This window comes from Equus quagga, chromosome 17 (assembly GCF_021613505.1).
Source record: "Equus quagga isolate Etosha38 chromosome 17, UCLA_HA_Equagga_1.0, whole genome shotgun sequence".
Lineage (NCBI taxonomy): Eukaryota > Metazoa > Chordata > Mammalia > Perissodactyla > Equidae > Equus > Equus quagga.
The window spans coordinates 16,644,571-16,659,482 of NC_060283.1; the positions used below are offsets into that span (position 1 = coordinate 16,644,571).

General features: G+C 34.1%; 1 protein-coding gene and 1 pseudogene across 1 annotated transcript; both read left to right on the forward strand.

Annotated features, from left to right (window-relative positions):
• The first annotated feature begins 7,484 nt into the window (after positions 1-7,484).
• LOC124229409 (olfactory receptor 4C16-like) lies at positions 7,485-8,417 on the forward strand. The gene has a single exon (XM_046644618.1). It carries the CDS (start codon positions 7,485-7,487, stop codon positions 8,415-8,417), a length of 933 nt encoding a protein of 310 aa, XP_046500574.1.
• A 2,609-nt stretch (positions 8,418-11,026) lies between these two features.
• The window catches only part of LOC124229123 (olfactory receptor 4C16-like), a 20,631-nt pseudogene continuing 16,745 nt past the window's right edge, over positions 11,027-14,912 (forward strand).

Genomic DNA, 14,912 nt, shown 5'->3' on the forward strand with positions numbered 1-14,912 from the left:
TCCTATACTTATTTTGTTGTTTTTATTATGAAAAGATATGGAATTATGTCAAAGGCTTTTTCTGCCTCTACTGAGATAATTGAGTTATTTTTGTCTTTCATTCTGTTAATGAAATGCTAAAGGGTGTGTAACATTTAATGATTTTCAGATGTTGAACTATCCTTTCATCCCAATATAAATCTCTATTGGTTGTGATGAACGATCTTTTTAATGTGCTTTGAATTTTTTGCTAGTATTTGAGTGAAGATTTTTGCGTCAATGTTTATCAGAAAAATTGGCATATTGGCATATAGTTTTCTTTCCTTGAGCTGTCTTTGTCTGATTTTGAAGTTGGGGTGATGCTAGACTCAAAATAAAGAGTTTAGACGTGTTCCCTCCTCTACTTTTTGGGAGGGTTGGTATTAATAATTATTTGAATATTGGGTAGAATTCATCCATGAAGCCACCTGGTCCTGGACGTTTCTTTGTTAGAAAGTTTTTGATTCAATCTTATTTCCTATTGGTCTGTTCAGACTTTCTATTTCTTATTGATTCAGTCTTGATAGGTTGTCTATTTCTAGGAATTTATTGATTTCTTCTAGGTTATCCAGTTTGTTGGAATATAATTATTTATAATTGTCCCCTTTACAATCCTTTATATTTCTGTGTCATCCATTGAACTGTCTCCTTCATTTCTAATTTTATTTATTTGCCTTCTTTTATTCTTAATCTAACTAAGCCTTTATTGATTTTATCTTTTCAAAATATAAATTATTTTCATTGATTTTTCTATTGTTTTTCTTGTCCCTATTTCATTTATTTCTGCTCTAATCTTTACTATTTTCTTTCCTCTATTATTTTTTGGGTTAAGTTAATGCGTTTTCCATTACTGTCAGATGAAAATTTCTGTATATGTCTGTTAGGTCTATTTAGTCTATTGTGCTGTTTAAGTCAATTATTTCCTTATCAATTTTCTGCCTAGATGTTCTATCCAGTATTGAAATGGCAGTATTGAAGTGTCCTAATATTAACACAATATTCTCTTTCTCTCTGCAGTTATGCTAATATTTGCTTTATATATTTAGATGCTCTGATAGTGAGTACATATATATTTATAATTGTTATATTCTCTTGATGAATTGATCCCTTTATATAATCCCATTATATAATGTCCTTTATCTCTGACCATTTTTTCACTTAAAGACTACTTTGTCTAAGTATGGCCACATCTGCTCCTTTTTATTTATTATTAGCATTGGATATCTTTTTCCATGCCTTCACTTTCATAATATTCATGTCCTGAAACTAAAGTTGGTTTTCTTATAGACAGTTTATAGTAGAGTCTTGCTTTTTCTTTTTTAAATCCATTCAACTACTTTGTATCTTCTGATTGGAGATTTTAATCAAAGCACATTTAAAGTTATTATTAATATGGAATGGTTTATTATTACATTTTGTTATTTATTTATGTGTCTTGTATTTTCTTTTGTTACCCTATTCTTCTCTTGCAGTTTTCCTCTGTGTTTTGTTTTGTTAATTTTTTGAAGTGATATTCTTTCATTCCTTTCTATTTTTCTCATTTGTGTCACCTATAAGTGTTTTAGGTGAGACTTACATAAAGCATATTATTATCATAGTGTGTTTTAGTTATAACATCTTAACATCAATCACATTCACACTTTTACTTCTTCCCTCACATTTTATAATAATTTAATTGATATCACACTGTATATCTATCTATATTGTGTCTCCATTAAACAAATTTGTAGTTATAGTTATTCTTAAAACTTCTGTTTTTTATCATTTATGCTAAAATTAGGAGAGGTTTACAAACCACTATTAAAGTAGAAAATTATTCTGTATATGTCTATATATAAGTGTTTAAAATAAGTTTTAAACTTTAACATGTGTTCATGTTGTTGTTTGTTGTCCTTTCCTTTCAGTTTAAAGAAGACTCTTTAGCATTTGTGGTAAGGAAGGTCTGATGCTACCGAATTCTCTCAGCTTTTGTTTGTGTAAAAATGTATATCATCTTTATTTTTAAAAGACACTTTTTTGGGGTATTGAATTCTTGCTTGGCAATTTTTTTCGTCCAGCACTTTGAATATAGCATCTCACCCTTCTCTTCTGAAGAGTTTCTGCTGATAAATACAGGGAGGGCTAACTTAAGGCTCTGGTTAATATCAGAGTTGTTTCTGGGTGATATACTTCTTTTTTTATGAATGACACTATTTTTATTCTTTCTGTTCCTTACCACCCTCTCCACCATTCATTAATTTTATTCTCCATTTTCACTGGTCCTGTTGGTCACTCTGAAACACTTAACAACTCCAAACCCTTATTTGTATGTGGCTAATGAGGATTAACTTTCTATTCTTGTAGGCTGAATACACAAATAAAAAGTTAAGTTTATTATGTATAACATGATTCTGACTAACAAAGGGAAGAAACTTTAGGGAATAATACTTTCTAGGATGCTAATAACTTATTTCATTATTTCTTAAAGTAGTCCCCCTGGAACACAGACAAGAACATTTTTTTTCAGTGTTCTGTGATAAGGCTACTATGAAAAAAGGGTGGCCAGACTTGACACCATTCAGAGTCTTCTAACAGGTAAGTGACAGATTATACCAATTCTTTTACACAGAGAGGCATCATTACAAATAATCCAGAAGAATTTTCTAGGATATTTCCATATTTATTTTCACTATACTGTTTCCACATATTCTGAGAAAGGAATAGAAATAAAAGAACAACATACTTTTTTTTTTTTAAAGATTTAATTCTTTCCTTTTTCTCCCCAAAGCCCCCCGGTACATAGTTGTGTATTCTTCGTTGTGGGTTCTTCTAGTTGTGGCATGTGGGACGCTGCCTCAGCGTGGTCTGATGAGCAGTGCCATGTCCGCGCCCAGGATTCGAACTAACGAAACACTGGGCCGCCTGCTGCGGAGCGCGCGAACTTAACCACTCGGCCACGGGGCCAGCCCCACATTTTTTTAAGATTGAGTGTCAATATAGGAAGTAAGTAGAATAAGTATGTGTTGGGTAAAATGATTTATAAAAGTTTTATGAACACCAGGTATGTCAAAAGCCATCATTGCAGTTTGGGAATACAGGAATGTATGCCATGTGTTATGATTTATTAAAGTTTCTAGAGATGACAGAGTGTAGCAAAGTTCACAAATGATTTTGACATAAGGTAGTGTGACAAGACTAGTCCTTACTAAGAGCTATGGGTTCTGGAAAGTTAGAAATGATTGCATCTATTTAGAAATTATAGAAAAGGCTAATGGAGGCAGTAGCTTCTGGAGAATGTCAGCTTTTCCATCTCCAAGAGGCATTTTTGAATAGAATTTGTATATCGGGGTATAAAATTATTACTTCTTGTATGCTTCTAAAATTATATCATAAGAATGCAGTTTGCAGTTGACACACTTCTGAGATTTAATTTAAAAGTAGAATGACTATTCAGAGTAAGCTCAAAGGAAACATGACAATGAGGAGACCAAAAGCTGAAAGATAGCATACCATACATTAAGGTGAAAGATAACATACCATATATGTGGGAGGAGAGTTCCCGAAAATGTTTTGGGTAAAAATATTCCCTTTTTGCTAATATTTGCCCCTGCTCAATGTTCTTCCACATGTGACCTTATCTATCCTTACTTTTCCATAGGTTCCTGCTCACTTTAGTAAGATTTGGAAAGAGGAATAGCTAAATATTAATTTCATGTCATTTGGGGCAAACAGATATAGGAAACATAAGTAATTGGTATTAAGGTTCACAATCATCTTTTGATTCTCAGGTAAAGCTGTCCCCATGGCATCTCTTGAATAGATAAGCAGGAATCATTTGATTCAGTTATCCAGAGTGCTGAGTTCAAGGAAGGTAGATTATATTACTCTTTTATTTGGACTTTTGAGGGGTAAGTAATCTCTGGAAAACTTATTAACATTCCCACAGAGACTTGTAAGTTCTGTGTAGAAATAAACTGAGTGTAACGATTTTTCTAAAGACTGAAATCTAGTGTGACTCATTTAAGGAGGGGTAGGTAGTTTAAGAGACACTGCCTAAGGAAAGCAATTCTTCTCACTGTAGCATCTGCAATAAAACATGAAAGCATAAAAGAAGCCACCTACCAATCTGTTTTACACCCTTATCTATTCTCCACCTTTTCCTGTCTGCTTTTCTTTTAATACTTCTTTGTTTCCCACTCATTCTCAAACCAACACATGCTCTTATTATTGTTTTGGCAAATTTACCCATTTTAAAATTGGCTCATGTTGTCTGAAGAGTTGAGGTGAGTACAGTAGTTGTTAGAAGATGCACTATGTTACCAGTGCTGTTTTGTGTCTGTATCACTGTAACCTGTTTTTCTGTCAGATTCCATTGACAGTCTGATGAAAGGTGTTAATGCTACTTTGGGGGGGGGGGAACTGCACATGTGGTCATACACATACCACACATAAAAAACATGAATCAATACTAGAAAGATAAGAAAAATGTCTCTTTTTTACACTTAAGGACGTATAATTCATGAACAAAATGCTTGAAGATGATCCTTGTTATAGATGTCAGAAATTCAATTGCTTACATGCCATGTGGTGCTGTTCAGAGTACATCTTCTACGCCAGGTTGCACACTATTCAAACTTATGAAAATTGATCTCAGTTTTTTTTCTGGTATTGTAAATTGGAAGTATATTTTCTCTCTACCATTCACAATAGATAGGAGGCCCCAGTAAATTTATGTTGTAAATGTGTTTTGTAAACAGGATAGTTCAACAAAAATGAGATAAACATTATTACATTTTAAAAGGTAGTAGAGAATATTAAATTTAAAAGCTTTTACTGAGCACCTCCAAAGTACAAGGCAGTGGGTTGGAACTGTGGAAAATAAAATCCTGAGAACACACAGATTTCCAATATTCTAATTCTAGGAAGAAAGCTAAACTAACTACACTCATTCTAGTTTTATAAGAAAAAATATCTAACATTATAAGAAAAGCTATTTTAAAAATGCCCTTAGAGAGCAGGAGAATGAATTTCCCTCCACACAGGCAATCATCGAAAGCCATCTGGAGGATTTTTCTCAGCGGTTCAGTCCCAAAGTTCACAGAAGGTTGAAGTAGCTAACAATGAAAAGGTGTTCTGGGAAGAAAGAAGAAGGAAAGTTGAGTTTGGATCCACCCCAAGTATTTATTTTTAATCCTTGGCTTCTACACTACTTCCATTATGGAGATTCACTTGATTTATTGACTAGTCTTTGTATGCTCCCATTACATTGTGAACATATCAATAAATATTTGTTGATTCAAGAGCTATAGTCTCTCTTTTCTAAATCATGGGATATTATAGATTACAAAATAGATTTAAAAATCCTTTTGTTTAACAGAACAGGGACTCCTTGAAATGTATTTGAGGCCACAGAGAATATCTTCCAAAGTCAATAGATTTCTGATTAAAATAGTCTGGATGGTTTGGAACATGAATGGATGGAAATGAAATTTATGGAGGCTGAGTGGAGTGTAGTTTTTTAATGTCATCATGAAACTATTGATTAAATATTTGATGAAGATCCATAATTATTAATGTTAACTAAATTGCATATATTGATTACTCTTAATTTTTAATTATGTACATCCCAAAGCAAAACAAAAATAATGTTTGTTCTAGAAATTGACAGGCTAGTAGGATTGATAATATGCAAACCAAAAAGTACGCCGTCAAGAGAGTGGCCAAAGTCATTGACTAAATAGAGTGACAAAGACTGTCTCATCATCTTCCTTCCACTCCCTACCATACTTTCAAATGCTGAAATTACATGATGCAACACTCATTTAAGTGAACAAAGGAAAGAATAATCTCATTGTGAGGATTAAGATACTAAGACTTACTTTTGTTATAGTTTCAGGTCATCCTCAGATCTGATCTTCAGATCAGTCCAAGATTACAAAGTCCAAAGAGAATTATTTTTATCCTTGGCACATGATGTTGCATAATTTCATTTTCTGAAGAGCTGATTTTGATTTGGAGGAAGATAAGAGAATTTTCAAGTCTATTGAGCAGAAGAAAATTTTCTAAAGAAAAGAAAAAATATATGAGGGTAATTTTTTGTCTATGCAATCTGTAATTGAGCTTTGGTCCACTCACAACTTTCAAGACAATATATTTGATGTATGAGTGAGATTTGGAAGAAAGACATAGGATAAGTAAGTTTTCAAGATTATCTTTAAACATATCACAATTTACGTTATATTTTTACTTGCATATAGTGTATCTTCCAATATCAATTTGACAAGAAATATCTAGAGAAAAGTTTTGTTCTTCAAAATGAGGATCATGATAATATTCCTTTTCAAATTGAAAGAAAGAAGTCTTCATTGAAAGAATGATATTTCAAAGTTCAGTAATCACTGATTTTGCTAAAACAGGAAAAAATAACGAAATCTTTTTCTGGGTAACTACTATACCTTTTTCTAAAAATCACATCTCCCCCCCATTTCTGCTTCTCTGTTCTGTTTCATGAATATGACGTTTAAGGGACTACAATCATGATCTGGTCCTAGACCATCTGCCTGGTGACACTCAACACAATCCCCTCTAGATTTTCAATGCTTAAGCTAAAACTTGAATTGTGAAAACAAACTATTAAGTAGTATCCCCCTTTAACTTAGAAATGTAACTTCAGGAACTCTAAGGAGTGCTTCTCCGAAGTTGAAGAAATACATATAGAAATGATGTATTTGACATCTTATTAACTATCAAAGAACATTTCTGTTCATTAGTGTTTGTCGATGGTGCTTGAAGGTTGAAACAGATTATTAAAGGCTATAAGTTGTTTCTTGTTTCTTCTTTGAAGTTGGAATATCTGGAAGATAATGTACAGAGAGTGGAGAACATTAGATATTTCTAAATAATGTACATTTGTATAAATGTGTATAACAACATGTGATACATATAAATGTATAAAGTGTACATTCTTTACCTTGTCCTAGTGGTGTGTGAGTTGCATATTATTATTCATGGACCTGTAAGGGCAGTTAAGTATAGTCTAAGTAAGTATTACACCATACAAAACATGGGCTCCAAGATTTATTAAAATGAAAAAACTGAAGGAAATAATAAAATGAACACTATTTCTTAATCTTACATTTATTGAATTGGCAAAATTAATCAGAATAATGTCAACGCTAACAAATTGTTGTATTTAGAGAGTGCTGCAGGACAGTATCACATTCATGAGTTTATTTGAGACTCAGTATGTCCAATGAATTGGTCATTAAAAATTGAGTAACAAAGTATTGAAGTAACATTAAGAAATCACAGAATATACCTGATGAATAATATTTAATTTTGCTTAAAATTTGCAATAATCTCACATAGCACCATAAATTAATTTGCTTAAAACAATCCGTAATATGTCATAACACACCATAAATTAATTCCTTTATTTTTTGCAGATAATCTATTTCACACTGATGCTTTCTCCTCATTCATGAATCATGCAGTTGAACGATAATGTGACTGAGTTCATTCTGCTTGGATTGACCCAGGATCCTGTTAGGAAGAAGATAGTGTTTGTCACTTTCTTAATTTTCTACTTAGGGACATTGCTGGGTAACTTGCTGATTATTACTACTATCAAAAACAGCCAGGCACTTGAGAGTCCAATGTACTTCTTCCTTTTCCACTTATCCTTATCTGATACTTGCTTCTCCACTTCCATAGCACCCAGAATGATTGTGGATGCCCTTTTGAAAAATACCACTATCTCTTTCAGTGAGTGCATAATCCAAATCTTTTCATTGCATTTCTTTGGTTGCCTAGAGATCTTCATCCTAATTCTCATGGCTGTTGACCGCTATGTGGCCATCTGTAAGCCCCTGCACTACATGACCATCATGAGCCTACAGGTCTGTGGTGCATTGGTGGCTGTGGCCTGGGTGGGATCCTGTATACATTCTTCAGCACAGATTATTCTTGCCTTGAGTTTACCTTTCTGTGGTCCCAATGTAATCGATCACTATTTCTGTGACTTGCAGCCTTTGTTGAAACTTGCCTGTGCAGACACCTATTTGGTCAATCTACTCTTGGTGTCCAATAGTGGAGCCATTTGTACAGTGAGTTTTGTCGTGCTGATGTTCTCCTATGTTCTCATCTTGTATTCTCTGAGAAATCACAGTGCTGAAGGGAGGAGAAAAGCCCTCTCCACCTGCATTTCCCATATCATCGTGGTCATCTTGTTCTTTGGTCCTTGCATATTTATATACACACGCCCTGCATCCACCTTCCCCATGGACAAGATGATAGCTGTGTTTTATACAATTGGAACACCTTTGTTCAACCCTCTGATTTATACACTGAGAAATGCAGAAGTGAAGAATTCCATGAGAAAGTTATGGAGCAAGAAATTGATCTCAGATGACAAAAGATGAATGGAAGTTTCAATTTTTTCTTAATAAGCGTGAGTTGACATGGAAATTTATAGAGAGTATGATCTTATTGTGGAATTATTAAAATCCTAACTTAGGGCATGAGTGTTAGTTCCTTTAGGAAAATAAGGAATGTTAACACAAAGGGTTAATGTTGATTCAAATTTATGAAGAGGTAGAAACAGCACCAGGTACAAACTGAGATATAGGTCCCCTGCCTAATATATTGTTCACTGCTGTGTCTCTGCCTCTTGCCTTCTTAGTATCACTTCTTGTTTTGATTTAGTGTTTTTCCTGCACCTTATCATGTTGACTTCTGATGTTTTCTGCTTCTATATTAACCCTCCCTCCCATGCTTATATCCACTGCCTAGCTATTTTTACCTCTTCCATAGGGTTTCATTTACTAGACATGATTCTCATCATGTTTGATCTTGGACCTTTAACTTAGTTGTTTTCTCTGACTCAGCAAAAAGTACCACAATTAAAATAATTGTAGAAAGTTCAAACAGTAAGGGACGATATAAACTCTCGTAATGCCCTTTCTTATTCTTGAGCATTTACTCCAAATTCTAACCATGTGTTTACCTGGATCTTTCTCAGTGACATAACAGTGAGAAAATTCACCCTTCTGAGGTAGGTTTTGATGTTAGGAAAGTTTTGACAATTGGGTGTTTACTTAATAATTTTCTTTTGATAAAGTATAATTTATGCTCCTAACTTAATTCCTTCTAATTTGTGTGTGTATGGTGGGGGGCATATGGCTTCCACTGAAACATAATTTAATCATAGCATAGATGACCCAAATTAAGGGTAATGTATTTATGTAGTCTAGAAGTAGACTAATCAATTTATGTTATGGAATTTTAAAATATAAATGAAGTAAAACAAGGGATAAGATAATCTTAAGATGAATATTATGTTTTAAAACAGCAATATTTACATGAGAGCTATGAATTATAAATATCCTTTCTGGAAAATGTAAGATTGTGGAAACAGTAAAAAATCAGTGGTTACCAGAGGTTCAGGGAGAGGGGAGAATTGTTAAATAGTTTGAGCACAGATCATTTTTAGGGAAGGAAACTATCATTTATGATACCGTAATGATGGATACATGGCATAATGCACATGTCAAAACCCATAAAACTGCACAATACAAAGCGTAAGGCCTAATGTAAACTTTAATGGACTTTAGTATAAGTGTAACAATATTGGTTCATCCATGTAACAAATGTACAAAACTATGCAATATGTCAGTAAATAGGGAAGCATTGAGAGAGACAGAGCACATATGTGGGAACTCACTGATCTTTTTGCATAATTTTTCTGTAAAGCTAAAATTGTTCTAAAAATAAAGTCTATTTTAAAAAGTTATACTCAGAGGGGCTGGCCCCGCGGCCGAGTGGTTAAGTTTGCACGCTCCGCTGCAGGTGGCCCAGTGTTTCATTGGTTAGAATCCTGGGTGCGGACATGGCACTACTCATCAGACCACGCTGAGGCGGCATCCCACATGCCACAACTAGAAGGACCCACAACGAAGAATATACAACTATGTACCAGGGGGCTTTGGGGAGAAAAAAAAGGAAAAAAAATAATAAAATCTTTAAAAAAAAAAGTTATACTCAGAAAGAGGGGAAAGGGGATGGCAAAAAGGGGTGATTAGGCCCACATGTGAGGGGATGGACTATAACTAGTTTTTGGGTTGTGAACATGATGTAATCTACACAGAATTCAAAATATGATGTACATCCGAAAAAAATAACTTAATTAATTAAAAAATAAATAAATAAAAATTAAAAATAAATAAATAAAAAGTTATATCCACAAGAGAAGTTTAACTTCTTCTTACCAGGTTTAAAATATTTTATTTGAATTTTTATACTAATTTGTTATACAAGTGTATTTATTAAGCCACATATTAATATCCTCAAGTTCTTTTTACAGTTTACTCTTCCATGCCTATACAAATATCATTAATGAATATACAAGATTGTATTTTCTGTATAAAACAATTTTTAATTGAGATACTAAAGTCATAAGCATTAATTTAAATGATGTTACAGATCATGAAGAATTTGCATTAAAAGTCTACCTATATTTTACAAGATAGTCTTTAATACTACATATTTATATATCTTAAAAATGTTTTTCTCTTATTCTTTTCTTTATTTTCTATTTTTAACATCCCACCTTTGCAGATATTTTCATGTCAATAAACACAGAATAGGATATAATTTTTTAAATAGTTTGTCTCCTATAATAGCAAAATATGTTATTTTTTCTGATCCTCTCCACCCATTTTGCCCACTCTCCTACCTGCTGCCTCTGGCAACTACCAATCTTTACTCCATATCTATGAGATCAATGGTTTGTTTGTTTTGTTTTATTTGTTTTATATTCCACATATAAGTGAAATCTCAGGGTTCTTGTTTTGAATTATTTCACTTAGCATAATGCCCTCAAACTCCATCCATATTGTTACAAATAGTATGGTTTCATTCTTTTTTTATTGCTGAATAGTATTACATTGTATATTTGCTGCCTCTTCTTTAGCCCTTCATCCACTTGGGTTGTTTTTATATCTTGGTTATTGTAAGTAATGCTGCAGTGAACATGGAGCTGCATATATCTTTTCAGGTTAGTGTTTTTGGGTGCTTTTTTTGGCATAAATACCCACAAGTGGAATTAGTGGATCATATGGTAGTTCTATTTTTACTTTTTTGGGCAATTTCCATACTGTAAAAGTAATACTTAAAAAATATAACTAAATGCTGTTTAAAGAGATTCTTTTCAAATTTAAGGACACACAGGCTGAAAGTGAAGGGATGGAAAAAGATATTTCATGCAAATGGTAACCAACAGAGGGCAGGATGACTAAACTAAAATCAGACAAAAAATAGACAACACAAAGAAAGTCATTACCAATGATAAAAGATTATTTCTGTAAGAAGTTATAACAAATATATGTGCATCCAACGTCAGAGTATCAAAATACATAAAGTGAATATTGATGAATCTGAAGGGATAAATAGACAAGAATATAATGATAGCAGGAGATACTGATATCTCACCTACAAAAATTGGCACATCACCTAGACAGAAAATCAATAGGGAAACAACAGACTAGAACAACACTATTGATGAAATGTACCTAACAGACATATCCAGAACATTCTACCAACAGTAGCAGTAGACATATTCTTTTTAAGAGAACCTACAATTTTCTCCATAACAAACCACAAAAGAAGTCTTAGCAAATTTAAGAAGATTGAAATCATTCCAAGTATATTTTTTTATTAATGTTATGATAGATTACAACCTTGTGAGATTTCAGTTGTACATTTTTGTTAGTCATGTTGTGGGTACACCACTTCCCCCTTTGTGCCCTCCCCCCACCCCCCCTTTTCCCTGGTAACCACCTATCAGATCTCCTTGTCAATATACTAATTTCCACCTATGAGTGGAGTCATATAGAGTTCGTCTTTCTCTGACTGGCTTATTTCGCTTAACATAATACCCTCGAGGTCCATCCACGTTGTTGTGAATGGGCCAATTTTGTCTTTTTTTATGGCTGAGTAGTATTCCATTGTGTATATATACCACATCTTCTTTATCCAATCATCAGTTTCTGGGCATGTAGGCTGGTTCCACGTCTTGGCTATTGTAAATAATGCTGCGATGAACATAGGGGTGCAATGGACTCTTGAGATTCTGATATCAGGTTCTCAGGATAGATACCCAGTAATGGGATGGCTGGGTCATAGGGTATTTCTGTTTTTAACTTTTTGAGAAATCTCCATACTGTTCTCCATAGTGGCTGTACCAGTTTCCATTCCCACCAACAGTGTATGAGGGTTCCTTTTTCTCCACAACCTCTCCAACATTTGTCACTCTTGGTTTTGGATGTTTTTGCCAATCTAACGGGTGTAAGGTGATATCTTAGTGTAGTTTTGATTTGCATTTCCCTGATGATTAGCGATGATGAACATCTTTTCATGTGTCTATTGGCCATATTCATATCTTCTTTTGAGAAATGTCTGTTCATGTCCTCTGCCCATTTTTTGATCGGGTTGTTTGTTTTTTTGTTGTTAAGCAGTGTGAGTTCTTTGTATATTATGTAGATTAACCCTTTGTCGGATAAGTGGCTTGTGAATATTTTTTCCCAATTAGTGAGCTGTTTTTTTGTTTCAATCCTGTTTTCCCTTGCCTTGAAGAAGCTCTTTAGTCTGATGAAGTCCCATTTGTTTATTCTTTCTATTGTTTCCCTCAACTGAGGAGTTACAGTGTCCGAAAAGATTCTTTTGAAACTGATGTCAAAGAGTCTACTGCCTATATTCTCTTCCAAAAGACTTAATGTCTCAGGCCTAATCTTTAGGTCTTTGATCCATTTTGAGTTTATATTGCTGTGTGGTGAAAAAGACTGGTCGATTTTCAATCTTTTGCATGTGGCTGTCCAGTTTTCCCAGCACCATTTGTTGAAGAGACTTTCTTTTCTCCATTGTAGGCCCTCTGCTCCTTTGTCGAAGATTAGCTGTCCATAGATGTGTGGTTTTATCTCTGGGCTTTCAATTCTGTTCCATTGATCTGTGGACCTGTTTTTGTACCAGTACCATGCTGTTTTGATCACTGTAGCTTTGTAGTATGTTTTGAAATCGGGGATTGTGATTCCGCCGGCTTTGTTTTTCTTGCTCAGGATTGCTTTAGCAATTCGCGGTCTCTTGTTGCCCCATATGAATTTTAGGATTGTTTGTTCAATATCTGTGAAGAATGTTCTTGGGATTCTGATTGGGATAGTATTGAATCTGTATATTGCTTTAGGTAGTATGGACATTTTAACTATGTTTATTCTTCCAACCCATGTGCAAGGAATGTCTTTCCATCTCTTTATGTCATCGTCAATTTCTTTCAAGAAAGTCTTGTAGTTTTCATTGTATAGATCCTTCACTTCCTTGGTTAAGTTTATCCCAAGGTATTTTATTCTTTTCGTTGTGATTGTGAATGGCATTGAGTTCTTGAGTTCTTTTTCTGTTAGTTCATTGTTAGTGTATAGAAATGCTACTGATTTATGCACGTTAATTTTATACCCTGCTACTTTGCTGTAGTTGTTGATTATTTCTAATAGTTTTTCTATGGATTCTTTGGGGTTTTCTATATATAAGATCATGTCTTCTGCAAACAGCGAGAGTTTTACTTCTTTGTTACCTATTTGGATTCCTTTTATTTCTTTTTCCTGCCGAATTGCTCTGGCCAGCCCCTCCAGTACTATGTTGAATAGGAGTGGTGAAAGTGGGCACCCTTGTCTTGTTCCTATCCTCAGAGGGATGGCTTTCAGTTTTTGTCCATTGAGTATGATGTTGGCTGTGGGTCTATCATATATGGCCTTTATTATATTGAGGTACTTTCCTTCTATACCCATTTTACTGAGGGTTTTTATCATAAATGGGTGTTGGATCTTGTCGAATGCTTTCTCTGCATCTATTGAGATGATCATGTGGTTTTTGTTTTCCATTTTGTTGATGTAGTGTATCACGTTGATTGACTTGCGGATGTTGAACCATCCCTGTGTCCCTGGTATAAATCCCACTTGATCATGGTGTATAATCTTTTTGATGTATTGCTGTAATCGGTTTGCCAAAATTTTGTTGAGGATTTTTGCATCTATGTTCATCAGTGATATCGGCCTGTAGTTCTCCTTCTTTGTGTTGTCCTTGTCAGGTTTGGGGATCAGGGTGATGTTGGCTTCATAGCATGAGTTAGGGAGTTCTCCATCTTTCTCAATTTTCTGGAGCAGTTTGAGGAGAATAGGTATTAAGTCTTCTTTGAATGTTTGGTAGAATTCTCCAGAGAAGCCGTCTGGTCCTGGACTCTTATTTTTGGGGAGGTTTTTGATTACCGTTTCTATTTCCTTACTTGTGATTGGCCTATTCAGATTCTCCATTTCTTCCTGATTCAGTTTGGGGAGATTGTAGGAGTCTAGGAATTTGTCCATTTCTTCAAGGTTGTTCAATTTGTTGGCATATAGTTTTTCATAGTATTCTCTTATGATCTCTTGTATTTCATTGGTATCTGTTGTGATTTCTCCTCTGTCATTCCTGATTTTATTAATTTGCGCTTTCTCTCTTCTTTTCTTGGTGAGTCTGGCTAGGGGTTTGTCAATTTTGTTAATTCTTTCGAAGAACCAACTCTTTGTTTCATTGATCCTTTCTATTGTCTTTTTTGTTTCAATATCGTTTATTTCTGCTCTTATTTTTATTATTTCCCTCCTTCTACTGACTCTGGGCTTTGTTTGTTCTTCTTTTTCTAGTTCTGTTAGGTGTCGTTTGAGGTTGCTTACGTGAGCTTTTTCTTGTTTAGTGAGGTGAGCCTGTATTGCGATGAATTTCCCTCTTAGGACTGCTTTTGCTGCATCCCAAATGATTTGGTATGTCGTGTTCTCATTTTCATTAGTCTCCAGATAAAATTTGATTTCTTCTTTAATTTCTTCAATGATCCATTGTTT

Coding starts and splice junctions, on each gene's coding strand:
- LOC124229409 (XM_046644618.1), top strand. CDS start 7,485: ATGCAGTTGAACGATAATGTGACTGAGTTCATTCTGCTTGGATTGACC.